Genomic DNA, 14,042 nt, shown 5'->3' with positions numbered 1-14,042 from the left:
GTACAGGACCAGTAAAAAATGCTGTATTAAAATCACTGAATCAGGTGCATTTGCAACATTCTTTCCTGTTTATAACACTGTATTTTCCCCAACATATCACAGGCAAAACAGTGCATTATGTATGAAACTCACTGCAAAGAGTACAGGAATCAATCTCCCCCGCCGCCTTGCCAGTGTATTGCAGGAGTCATTCCGTTGAAGTCAGTGGAGTTTAAATCATTGAGCTAGACATACATTACCAAGAATGGTGACCCTTTTGTTTAAATTTATTCCCACCTCTTTCATGTTACTCTCAAGCATCAGAACATCACTTGGCCTCATTATACTGACCTCTGGTTTTTTAAGCGGCCTAGCTGGAAAACATGACTCATATCACATTGTCTGATTTAAAGTTCCCAAAGAAGAAAACTCTAGGCAGTCCATCTGACCCTAGATAAAGAACGCATTTGCCTGTCTCCCTCAATGTGTTACTTCAGGTTAAGGATTAGATTATGGCACTAGCCACAACTGTGTGTAAGGGGTAATATGGAGCTAGAAGCTACCCCAAGGAGGGCTGGGGTGGGTTGGGGGGGGGGTTGGAATTATCCCCCCAGGAGACACAGTTGCTCCATGGAACACATTGGGTGCTCATGCTGCACTTTTGTTTGGTCTCTGGGGCAGTGAATAGGGGTGCAGGGTCCTAGCCCTGTCTCCTCATCTCCATTGAGGTGATTTGTGACCCCAAGGGAACACAGAACAGTTCTTGTGATTGGTTGAAGTCTCTAATGAATATCCCCTGGAGAACAGCATGGTAGATCACACCTTCCTCCAGCTGGGAAATTAGAGGCTGATCCATTTGTCACTCATCTGAACAAGAAACTATCAATGTACTATTCTGCCAAGGGATACTTTTTCTATCCACAGTGGAGGGGAGTCTGGAAACCGTTTACCACTACTTCTGGTAGCAAAGGTACCGACCAAGCTTGGGGGGGCCAAGGGTTGACTGAACTTGATAACCTTCTTTTGGCTGAGACAGATGGTTCTCAGCCCAGCTGTGGATGATATTGGCTTATCCAATGGAATGGGAACCAGGCAGTCTTTTGATAGTGTAAAATTCCAGAGGCATGATGTTTCTTAGCAAATGTCTCAAGTCTTCCTGGTTTATCTGAAAGAGTCTATTAAAAGGGTTTAAAATCATAAAGGTGTGTTATTTGGTGTGCGTGGCCCCACATGGATCCCTTTATAACTGGTCACTTCCTCCGGGCCCCATCCTTCCCTTTCCCCAAAAATTCAACCAAACTAATTGTCTGCTAGATTTAAAGACCGATTACATTCATGTTCATTTTGGCAATTCTCTTGGACTACCATGAATTAGTTTACCTTTCAACAAAGTCTCTCTTCAGCAACTTATCGGGCTAATGTGGGCATATTGAATTTGACATCCCCTATTTAAAAAGTCTTGTGTTGTTGGATATTAATATAACCCTGACAAAACTGATGGTGCCTCTTTTTGAGCAACACCTTTCCTACGAGCTCAAATTTCCTATATTGGCTTGTTTACCTAAGAGGCATAGACATGGAAATATACATTAAGCATAGGAATGGAAATAACCTTGAGAAAGTTAAGGAAGAATAGTGAAGGGTCATCATAGTAGGGGACGACCAGCGATGAGATAGATGGATAGTCACTGGAAGGTTAGCTGCTGAGAGTTTCAAGTTAGTGATGGATTGTGAAGGCTTCTGAAAATTCTGCTATGATGTCACCGATATTCAGGCATGAATAAATTGATTTATTACTTTCTTAATTCTGTTGGCTTGTAGCGGGTGAGTGAAATACAGATTCTAGTGACTGATCGACCTCATACCAAGTTTGAAAAGGATAAGATGATGCTCTGAATGCATCTCTAAGTTCCTTATTGAAAGTAGTGTCAGAGTTCCAACTTAATGAGCTGATCATCTTGCCAATGTTCTTCCCACTTCTGCTTGCTCATCTCGTTGAAACTTTTACCAGGTTTAGTGTCACAAGGTTCTTGGCTCTTTATTTAGAGAAGAATAAGGGCCTTAGAAAGTCCACCTGGTTCTTTGTTTCCTTTGACTTCAGTTAACAGGTGCCAATAACTGCTGCTATTTCCAAGAGGAACAAGAATAAATCGCTGGCATTTCTCACTACAGTGACTTGGCAGGCCTGCAATCTGATGGCTGTGTTGAGGCATGTTCTGTTTGAGTTAGAGCAACCTCTAGAGAGGAATACCAGGTCAGTTTATCTGTGATACAAAGCTTATTTCTGAGACAGGGTGGCAGAACTCTCATGCATCGTACAGGTTTGCTTTTGTTTGGAATGTTTTTGTTTTGGTCACTTTTGGGGGTTTATTTTAGGTTAAAATAGTTAAACTTCTCATTATTGTAGGGAGGTGTCTTATTACTTCCAAATTACTTTAATTTACTTAGACGAATTTTAATTAATTACTGGCGAGTTGGCTACTTTACAAAAACACAGTCTGCTATGCCCGTCGGTATTCATTGTTGGACTTCTGTGGGGTTTTCTTTGAATGGAAGGGGTTATGCTGTAGAGATTTATATAAGTACCATTCATATGAAGCATGTTGTTGTTACACGTGCTGGTGCCTGTGCTTATCTGATTGAAATTTAAATGTCTCTGGATCCACAAGATGGTGCTCAAATGAAACTCCAGAGTGTGATTCTATGGGGAAAATAGCTCATTGAACTCTGTTTACAGGTTTTTCTGAACAATAATTTATTCCTGGTTTGTTTTAGAGGGAGAAATAATAGAGGATTTATTTGTAACATAGATTAAAAAAAAAACCCTTTTGTCCTTAACCAATGAGCTGTGGTTATTTGTGTATGATCTGTTACATCTTTGTCCATTAAAAATGGAAGACCCTCCCCCCGGCATCACTTGGGCAAATAGGAAATGCACTAGTAACTTCTCTTGTTAGTAGCTTCTTCTGTTGGGTGTTTATAAAACTAGGACACTGAGATACAAAATCAAACCAAACTTGCACCTTTCCAAATTGCTAGATTTGGTGATGTTTGGAATGTGATGAGAGGTCAGTTAGTGTAAAGATGAAAACCAACTGAAGTAATTCTTGACCTTTGCCAGATATTGATTGGACGTTATATATAGCAACCACCTCCTCCTTCCTGAATTTTTATCCATCTTTGTGCCCCTGAATCCAGTGCACTTTACTTCGTAAATACAGTATCGTATTTATTTGTTTCATCGTTACTATTGACTTGTTTCAGACATGCCCCAAAACGCATTAAAATATTTTAAAAAATCCTTCTTCTTACAGAGCATCCAAAATGTGCTTGGAACTGTACAAAACAGAAGTGGCCCATGGCCCAATGAGTTTACAGTCTAATTAGACATTGATAGTACAGGTCTTACCACAGTACACATGGAAACTATAAATGAGCAAAGGTCAGGCCTTCATGCAGTCAGTGAGTTTTGTTTATGAATTTGTTTTCCCCCTTTGCTTCCTGCTTTTCCACTTTCCAGTGCTTTCAGGATTACCAATGAAAGTCAAGATAAAGTGATATAAGGCAAGATTTTTTTTCCCATATAGCTGTTGGTACTAAAAGCAGCTAAACTGTATGTTAGAATGCTTTCTCTTCACCCTCTCTCCATGTTCTGTCTGCAGAAGTGTGAAGTGAAGACAATGTGATAGCTCCACACACTGGCAGAGTCTGTTTCCCAGTGTTCTGTTCCTAGCTCTGAGGCTGCAGAGCCTTGCCTGCATCCCCGTTCCCCATTCTCTCCTTCTCCTTCTTCTTAGCAGGCCCAAATATAACTGCAATTCACACCTACAGTCACACTGGGAAGGGTAAGGAATGAGGTTGTGCTGCAGTCAGGGATGGGCATTTGTTTGGTTTTTTTTAGTGTGTTATACTTTCCCCCCAAACCCCTTTGCCCCTCCTGACTGGTTGCTTGACTTTGCCTTGAGATAGGTAGGGCTACCATATGTCCGGATTTCCCCGGACATGTCCGGCTTTTTTGTCTACAAATAGCCGTCCGGAGGGATTTCTAAAAATCTAAAAATGTCCGGGATTTCCCCCCGGTCGGCTATTCACAGACAGAAAAGCGGCAGCCAAGTGCCGCTCGGCAGCCAAAGCCCCTTCCCTGCCCCCCCCCATCCCCTGCAGCCTTACTACGCCGTCCAGCCCCGCAGCTGTCTTCCCCCTCCTCTCCTCCCCTGAACGCTCCGCCCCCCTGGTCCTCCCCCTCCCCCACTTCCTGCGAATCAGATCTTCACGGGAAGTCTGAAAAGAAGCAGGGGCAGGCGCGTGGCAGCAGCAGGTAAGCTGGGGCAGAGGCTTATTCCATTGGATAAGCCAATATCCCAGGCTAACAAACAGACCTATATACGAACACTGTAAAACAGTGGTGCCTGCTTTAGCCTGAGGGCCAAATGTTATCTTAAAAAGACCCAGAGGCTCCAGTCAATGTTGGGGCTGTTCCTTTGCCCTGTTCAGTTCTCTTTCCACAAAGGGAGAAGAAACCACCTACAAGTCTTCTGCTAGGGGACAGGGAGCTATAACTTGTGGCTGGTTCTCAGTTGCTTCTTTCTTCTGCTGCCCTGTATGGGATAGGGGAGCAATTCTCAAATACACGCTGTCCTAGGTTCAGAAAGAGCCGATTGAGCAGCTATCCTGCTTTCCTTGAGCCTCCCACAGCCTGACAGGGAAGGGGTTGATGGAGCAGAGCTGCTCCCGGGGCTGTAGGAGAACGTGCCCCTTATTTCCTCGCTGTAATAAGAAGGCTGATTCAAATACTATTTAAAAGTAGAGGGTGGGGTTCAAGGAATGTGTTTGTTTTTTTTCAGTATATACAAATACACATCATCTTAACACAGCTCTCCTCAAAGGCCCCAATTCAGAGACTTGAGGGCCGCACGTTGGATACCAGTGCTGTATATATGGGTAAATAATGCAATAGAGACTCTCCAATAGTACAGATATGGCCTTCTGGGAGAAAACATTTCAGTAGAGTAGCCAGGATTTACCATATTGTCCTAGGAGCAATTTGTGCATTTCCAAAACCCTCTGGTAGGGTTGGAGGTGGCTAGAAAGAACATGTTCAAGCTGTGGATGGATTTGAGCCCTTTGACCATTACTTGAGGGGTCCATGTATGATAGAATCATAGAATATCAGGCTTGGAAGGGATCTCAGGAGGTCATCTAGTCCAACCCCCTGCTCAAAGCAGGACCAATGCCCAACTAAATTATCCCAGCCAGGGCTTTGTCAAGCCTGACGTTAAAAACCTCTAAGGAAGGAGATTCCACCACCTGCCTAGGGTTAGGTCTACACTGGCTGGGGGGAGGGGGGAAAGAGGTCGACCTAAGATATGCAACTTCCGCTACGTGAATAGCGTAGCTGAAGGTGGCATATTTTAGGTCGATTTACCTGGCCGTGAGAACGGCGGCAAGTCGACCGTTGCCACTCCCTCGTCGACTCTGCTTCCACCTCTTGCCACGGTGGAGTTCCGGAGTCGACGGCAGAGTGATCGGGGATAAATGGATCCCCGATAGATTGATCACTACCCGCCGATCCGGCGGGTAGTGTAGATGTACCCTTAATAACCCATTCCAGTGCTTCACAACCTTCCTGGTGAAAAAGTTTTTCCTAATATCCAACCTAAACCTCCCCCACTGCAACTTGAGACCATTACTCCTGGTTCTGTCATTTGCTACCACTGAGAACAGTCTAGATCTATCCTCTTTGGAACCCCCTTTCAGGTCATTGAAAGCAGCTATCAAATCCCCCCTCATTCTTCTCTTCTGCAGACTAAATAATCCCAGTTCCCTCAGCCTCTCCTCATAAGACATGTGCTCCACCCCCTAATCATTTTTGTTGCCCTCCACTGGACTCTTTCCAATTTTTCCACATCCTTCTTGTAGTGTGGGGCCCAAAACTGGACACAGTACTCCAGCTGAGGCCTCACCAATGCCGAATAGAGAGGAATGATCACATCCCTCAATCTGCTGGCAATGCTCCTACATATACAGCCCAAAATGCCGTTAGCCTTCTTGGCAACAAGGGCATACTGTTGACTTATATCCAGCTTCTCATCCACAGTAACCCCTAGGTCCTTTTCTGCAGAACTGCAGCCTAGCCACTTGGTCCCTAGTCTGTTCATGGGATTCTTCCATCCTAAGTGCAAGATTCTGCACTTGTCCTTGTTGAACCTCATCAGATTTCTTTTGGCCCAATCCTCTAATTTGTCTAGGTCCCTCTGTATCCTATCCCTACCCTCCAGTGTATCTACCACTCCTTCCAGTTTAGTGTAATTTGCAAACTTGCTGAGAGTGCAATCTATCCCATCCTCCAGATCTTTAATGAAGGTATTGAACAAAACTGATGCCAGGACTGACCCTTGGGGCACTCTGCTTGATACCGGCTGCCAAGTAGACATGGAGCCATTGATCACTACCCGTTGAGCCCGATGATCTAGCCAACTTTCTAGTCACCTTTATAGTCCATTCATCCAGCCCATACTTCTTTAACTTGCTGGCAAGAATACTGTGGGAGACCATATCAAAAGCTTTGCTAAAGTCAAGGAATAACACGTCTACTGCTTTCCCCTCATCCACAGAGCTAGTTATTTCATCATAGAAGGCAATTAGGTTAGTCAGGCATGACTTGCCATTGCTGAAGCCATGCTGAATGTTCCTGATCCCTTTCCTCTCCTCGAAGTACTTCAAAATTGATTCCTTGAGGATCTGCTCCATGATTTTTCCAGGGACTGAGGTGAGGCTGACTGGCCTGTAGTTCCCTGAATCATCCTCCTTTCCTTTTTAAAAGATGGGCACTACGTTAGCCTTTTTCCAGTCATCCGGGACCTCTTCCACTCGCCATGAGTTTTCAAAGATAATGGCCAGTGGCTCTGCAATCACATCCACCAACTCCTTTAGCACCCTCAGATGCAGTGCATCTGGCCTCATGGACTTGTGCTCATCCAGTTTTTCTAAACAATGTAGTATACTCGTGAAGTGTCTTACAATGTATGATTATAGTACAACTAGCAAAACCTGCTCAGCTGCTTGCCTTGGGTGAGTAGAAATTTGGACCCTGTAAATCGGCTGTGTGTGGCTGGGATGCTGCTGCCTTTTTGGAAGAGCAGAAAGGAAAGGAACAGAGTGACCCAGACACTGTCATCCCATAACAGGAGGGAGCAGCAGAGCTGTTTGCTCTTTTTCAGGGGGCGAGGGGAAGAGAGGGAGTAGTGTCGCTAGAGCTGCTAGGTTTGTTGTCCCCGACAACTGGATGGGACATCAGTCTGTGGCTTAGTCCCCAGGAGTCACACTTCCTTTAAAAGGGGAAGTGGAGCAAAGAGCAGAGGCCCTAGGTAAAATGGAAGAGTTGGAAAACTGAGGGTCTGCTGTGTGCCTGAGAGAGTAGGCCACAGCAGTAGAGAAATCCTGCAAAGGGAGGAGAGGGGACAGCATCGGTTGATTGTATAAGTGGCATTCTGAAAGGGTTAGAACTTAATGTGGAACCGTGCCGCTATCAATTAACTATGCCTGGCTTTTGTTGGTGTAGCTGAGCAAGTATTTTTTACCAAACCTCACTTTATTGCTCAACTGAGTGTGTGTGTGGGGGGGGGGGGGGGAGGGGGGATGTCAGGTAATTTTTCAAGCCCTGATTATAGTATGTGTACAAGAAAAGAGGCTCTTGTATTGCCTGTGGGTATACCTGTCACTTCAAAGATCAACATGAATTCCATTGGAAAGCCTAGCACAGGTCATATTTTCTTGTGTGTGGTTATCAAAGGGAATGGGCTATATCCTTTCCATCCATCTGTCTTCCCAGTGTTTAAAGAATTCATTTTATTTTGTAGCAACTCACCAATCACATTCGAGATACACTGCCAGCCTTCAGGAGCAAACTTCAGAGCCAGCTGCTTTCTATAGAGCATGAAGTAGAGGTATATAAAAACTTTAAACCAGAAGATCCGACTAGAAAGACTAAAGCCTTACTGCAGTGAGTGTCCACTTCCTCCTCTCTGTATGTAAAATAGTTTCTCTCTTGTTTAAGCTTAAAGCTTAGGATGTTGATGTTTCCCAGTAAAAGGCAGATGCAGAAGGACACTTATATACTCTGCAAACTCCAAAGAGGTTATTGTGGCTGAAAGAATTATAACATTTTTAGCCACTTTCCATTTTAGAAAGGTTTTTCCATAATTCATTTTAATAGTCATATAAGAATATGCTGGGCTGGATGAAAATCTTTTTGTTTTGTCCTACGCTGAGCATTATAATCTTGGGCTGTGGTTTGTGTACTCTGCGCTAAACTGGAACCCCCTGGAATGCCCGGTGTGGTTCAGGGAACCTTTTCTCGCTTTTTAATCAAAAATACACGTTTTCTTAACATAGTTGTCTTTGCGTCAACTGCTGTTTATTATCATAGGGTTCCCTCATGGGACTCTATGTTCAGTATGAGTGCCAATCTATCTGGACATTTATATCAAGCCATACATAAAATCTAATTAAAAATAGCTGGTGTTTTTAAGAGAGTAAGCAGTATACATTTATAAAAAGACTTGAAAAACCTTATACTTGCTTGTGTCCGTTAGGAGTGGAGAAGGACATGTAGGTACCACTGTTAACCCTAGAAATATCATTCATTGGTAATAAATACAGTGAAATAAAAACGATATGAAAAGCTTAGCTTACGCATTGTTGAGTTTGTTTCTGTTTTGAACTTTAAGGATGGTTCAACAGTTCTCAGTGGACTTTGAAAAAAGAATTGAAGGATCAGGGGATCAAGTTGACACATTAGAACTATCTGGTGGTGCCAAAATCAATCGTATTTTCCATGAGCGTTTTCCTTTTGAACTAGTAAAGGTATGTGTCTGTCTTTCTTCCTTGCTTTGAGTTGTTTTTATATTTTCATATTCATATTTATAGTGGCAGTGAAGTTACATTTCCTTTTGAAGGTGTTCTAACAGGAAAACTCTTAATCAGAAGGAGTAAATTACACAAAAGGGCAGAATTATCACCAATACATAGGAATGAAGTTTATTTTTATTTCTGGTTATGAACACCAAGTCATAATCTGAGATTGTTGTTGTATGCAATATTCAAAACTCAGTCATAATTCTACATTATTTTAAAATGGCTCAAATGTTTGCTTTCTGTGGCTTTAGCAAAACATTTCCCCCTTTGCTCCCTAATTTCTCAATTTCATTTCCAGTATTCTTCCAAATTTGTAATGAATCAATCTTATTTTGTAACCAATATCTTTGTAACTACATGTCTTCTTGTACTTACCTTGCAAAATTAGTCTTGGTAGAATTCAGCTGTTACATGTGAAATCTTACATTTCTCTTTCTGCATGGACTAATGTCAAAACTAGTGGTCATGTTTTGATATTTATTCATGTCTGTCTCTTTTCCCCAGCTCTTACTATTTTCCCTACCTTTTCCATTGTTCTATCACTGTTGGCTGCTCTCCTCATCTTTTTTCTGGATAGATGTGGCAGGTAAACAACTGCCTCTGATGTAACTCAGATTCTCTTCTTAGTGATGAGTACTTAGGTACCTTTTTAAAATTAGATCTGTGGAAAATAGCTATTAGTTTCGAGCTTTTTTTTGCCAGTTTGGTTTAGGGTGCAAAACATGCAAGCATTCATCCACAGATTGTAAAAAAAAATGCAGGTTTTGTGTTAGAAAACTTTTTCTGCCTGAGACACCTTCTCTGCTCTTCTGCCAGTCCTACAGATAAGCCGTGTGTGTGTGTATCAGACTAACAGAATTTTAAAAATTAAATAAATGAAACACATTTCTCCTAAGGTGACCATCCCCAAATCCTACCATGAGTGTGTTTTGTAAACTCTGGTCTCTCTGGTTGTCTAGTAAGATGTTCTGCAGAATTGTTAAAAGCATTTGTGTATAATATGATTTTTATCCTTTGGTTCCTCTAGATGGAATTCAATGAGAAAGAACTGCGGAGAGAAATAAGCTATGCAATCAAAAACATACATGGTATCAGGCAAGTGCTTCCTATTTCTCCAGGTTCAGACACATCTACAGAAAGCATAATCTTGTTAATCCATAAACACACTAATCACCTTCTCATCTGCCCGGCAGTTGATATATCTCATGCCTGCATTTTTAGCATAGCCATGAGAGTGGTGGCTCTCATGTCCACTAATTTGCATGGAGATTCCATAAGCCCCAGACAAATTTGGTGAGATCATATACAGAGCAAGTCAACACTGTTCTTCTGGTTGTGCTGATCGCTGCTGTTAGAGCACCCACATATAAGACAAGATTTTTATGCAGCACCATGGCTGATGGAATTGGTTGATTGATGGATTGAAGGCACAAAATTCAGAAAAGAGAATGATTCTCAATCATTTCTTTGCTTGGCTTTAGTTGCCTACCATATACATTCTATATCGAATGCAAAAACTATATGAAATGGACACTTCTGGGTTCAACCCAGGCCAGTAAGGGGTTGTCACCACGTGCCCTGTAACCATGGGTGCCTCTGTGCTGTGCAGCTGTGGCTCGGAGCCCTGATACCTGCAGCAGACTCACAGCACAGTAGCCTCTCCGTGGCTTTCACCAGCCTGGTTACTCCTTGAAGGGTAACACCAATAGCCCTTGTAGCCATGTTTCCCCCAAACAGGTTTCCCTGTAGTATCCAGTCCCTCCCACTAGAACATTCACAAAACCTTATCAAGTTCTCCTCTCCTTTAAAGAGACAGTAGACAGCAGTCTATTAGCTTACCTGAGGTTCACACCTTCCCCTTCAATCACAGCACTGAGTTGGTTTATAGTGAAAGTAAAACCACTTTATTAATAAAAGGACATGGGTTTAAGAGTTATCAAGTAGAAGGAATAAGCATAGGAATGATCACAAACAAACAAAAGTGAAAATATGCTATTAAGACAGAAACTCAACAAACTAGAGTCTTTTGTTCATATTCGTTTTTTCACCATAGTCCTTCTTCCAGCGTAGTCCTTAGCCAGGATCCATATACAGTTCACAGCACTTGGTTTCTTTGTGTCCGTAGGTGAAAGATGACGTAGTGGTTTACTCCCCCTCTCTTTATAGCCCAGTAAACCTTTGAAATGTATTCTTCTGAAGTGTATCTCCAGGTAAAGTTCCTTTCCCCTGCTGGGTGTAGACGCCATCCTGGCTTCTCCCCAGCTGGTGATTTTAACAATGCAAATGATCTTCCTGCAATCTCAAATTTGTAATCTGAACATTGCATTACATCATCCGCTTTCTGGAGTGTTCTGATCTACAGCAGGGTTGTGTGTGCTGTTCATGAATGCGGATGTATATGAGCAATTCTCAAAGGAAAGAAAAATAGTTTTTTTTGTTTTTAAAGGAATGAAATTCTAATCAAAACAAAATGGTGTTAATGTTTTCTATCATTTACTTTTAAAAAGTCTAGGATAGCACTCGGGCTTATCACATATTGTGCCATCCCCACCCTCCATACATTGGCATTATTGCTAAAGAAAAAGATAGTTTAGGTAAATATTTTGCTTCATTTTTACGGGCAGCCACTATAGGTTGAACATTTCTGTGACACGTTGGCCCATTGGTGGTTCGCTACTCTGTCAGCATCTCTTGTCAGCCCTAGCATGCTCAGTGCACCTTACATACTGTTGTCATGGTATTTATCCAAAGGTGGCATGTAAGAAATCCTTGGAAAACTAGTAATATTCTTGCATGATGTATGTACGTTTAATTACAGAACTTATACTCTACTTACATCATGCAAGAATATTAATGATCAGTGAATTATTATTTTTCTGATGATTTATTATAGCCCACTTTTTGGATAAATATTATGACAACGGTGGGTGAGGGTGCACTGAGCAAACATTAACAAGACCTTTAACACATTTTAGTTTTGATTAGAATTTCATTCCTTTAAAAAAAAATCCAAAAACTATTTTGTCTCCATAGAAAGCAGATAAGGTAATGCACGTGATCAGATTACAAACTTGATGCTGTTTGGAGCTTGGTATGTAGAAACTACTGAAACTCAGGGTTGTTAGAATTTGGGATGTTGATGCTGTTCCAGATGGATTGAGCATTTGCCACCAAAGGCTGGCCGTCAGAAGACGTAGGCATCATATGTTAAGGATTTCAGTGCAGGATTGGTTCAGCATTGGCACAGACACTGACACAAAGCTTGTCAAGCTTGTTTCACAGTATATCGTGGATGCTTTCTGGCTTTGCTCTGTTGAAGTATTCATATTTATGCCTCTTGAATCATGTTTTGATCATGGATCTCACCATTTTCCCAAGGTGCTGAAGCTCTCTAGGAAGATGAATTCTGGAATATACAAATAAATATTCCCATATGTGTTCTACTTATTCCAGATTCTTCATCATTGCATATCTGTTCAGCCAGTGAAGGTTTCATATTTGCTAATTATGGGCAAAAATGAGCAAGTGCATCCAAAGGTATATAGGAGGATGGAAATCCAATGGCCAAGGGATTGCATAGGCTCTACTGGTACCTTTCTGCCAGGCCTTGTTGTATTATTGGGCTCCTTCCTGTTGATGAAAATTTGACACACTTCTATATATTTGTTTGTTACAACCCACACTACTCATGAAGTCTCAATATATCTACCTTTTAATTATGTTTATTGGTCTTATTAGTAAAGGAACATTCCAGTAATGCTTCCTGGGAACATAATTCACAGGGTTTAATTCTCTATGACCTTGTGTAGCTGACACTATCTTGGTCCACACACTGGGGATTGAACTGGGAAACTCCAGAGCTAAAGGCATGAACTGCTATAGTTTCAGCTAAAGATCTAAGACTGTAGCTGGGCATGTAACAATGTAGCCAAGGGCTGTAACAACTCATTTTCACAGTTTCAGGGTAGTTGCACCTCTGGGGCTGTTGAGGGCACCCATTTAATAGCTGGGAGCCAGAAACCTTTGCCTCTTTTGGGCTGAAACCCACAACTCTTTCCCTCTTGACTGGGGTTTAAGGCTGCACACAGGGCCATCCTTACCCATACGCAAAGTACACAACTGTGTAGGGCACTAGGAAATTTGGTGCTGTGTGTGCTGTTCCAGTCTCTGCTCCGCCTCTTCCCCATGGCCCCCACTCCCATGAGGACTGAAGCAGGGCCGGGACGGCACTCACTGGCAGTGGGAAGTGCAGTGGCCTGGCCCCAGCCATGCTGCAGGTGAGTGCTGGGGGGTGGTTCCCCCCTGTGTCCCAAGCAGCCCCCCTCCCCCATGGAGGCCTGGGGCCAGCTCGCCCCACCCCGCCACGGAGGCCTGCCTCCCCCCTACAGGGGGGCTGCGTAGGGCCCCAGAATAGCTAGGAACGACCCTGGCTGCACAGCTCCCTGCCTTACACTGTGATATTCCCAGCAAGCCAGCCTGCCTCAATAGGCCAGCATCTGCACTTTGCTAGTTACCAGAGGGCTCTGAAGAGTATAATTGCCAGCAGTTCCAAGTTACCATACAGCTCTTTCCATGCAATCACACTTATTCTTCAGAAAAAGGCATTACAGAGAAAACATATATTTTAAAACAACATTGCTGTATACATGCTAACAGCTTATCATCAGTCTTATGGGGTCCCAGTAGGACAAAGTCCTCTCAACTCTTCTGCAAGGGTTGCGGTCCCCCTTGGACAGCAGGTCATTTCTGTTTGCTGGAAGAAGGCCCTGAGTCAGTTTAAGTTTGGCCTGTTTATCCAAAATTCCTTCCTTTTTGTCTTTTGGTCTATGAGTATCCAGTTTGCACTAGTGTAACCCTTCTGCCAGGTAAAGCCAGCAGCAACAAGGGCCAGGTTCAGTATCTAGGGGTTCTTTCAACAATACAACATAAAACTGGCATGAGCCCCAACCCAGTGACCTGGGACAACTGCACACCACTCTCTGGGTGCCTCCAAGAGGCAATACTTCCCCTCTCGTAAAGCACAGAGTCTGAGTGTAGCAAAAACTTTTATTAAAAGGAGGGAATTAACTCAGCATGAATTTGGGAACACACCGCAACTAGGGCTCATAAACACAAACCATGAGCAAAAGACCCACCCCCAAGTAAGT

The 14,042-nt window shown here is 42.9% G+C and overlaps 1 protein-coding gene across 5 annotated transcripts in view; it reads left to right on the top strand.

The window, feature by feature from the left end:
• DNM3 (dynamin 3) overlaps window positions 1-14,042 on the top strand; it is a 318,627-nt gene that overhangs the window by 75,075 nt on the left and 229,510 nt on the right. For all 5 annotated transcript variants that reach the window (XM_054037812.1, XM_054037811.1, XM_054037814.1 and 2 more), the window contains 3 exons: window positions 7,839-7,981; window positions 8,709-8,844; window positions 9,923-9,990. In XM_054037812.1, coding sequence (XP_053893787.1) covers window positions 7,839-7,981; window positions 8,709-8,844; window positions 9,923-9,990 — 347 coding nt within the window. The remainder of the gene's footprint in view (window positions 1-7,838; window positions 7,982-8,708; window positions 8,845-9,922; window positions 9,991-14,042) is intronic.

The sequence above is a fragment of the Malaclemys terrapin genome, chromosome 8 (assembly GCF_027887155.1).
Source record: "Malaclemys terrapin pileata isolate rMalTer1 chromosome 8, rMalTer1.hap1, whole genome shotgun sequence".
Lineage (NCBI taxonomy): Eukaryota > Metazoa > Chordata > Testudines > Emydidae > Malaclemys > Malaclemys terrapin.
Note: the sequence above shows the minus strand (reverse complement) of the source record. Positions and strands in the feature narration are given on the sequence as shown.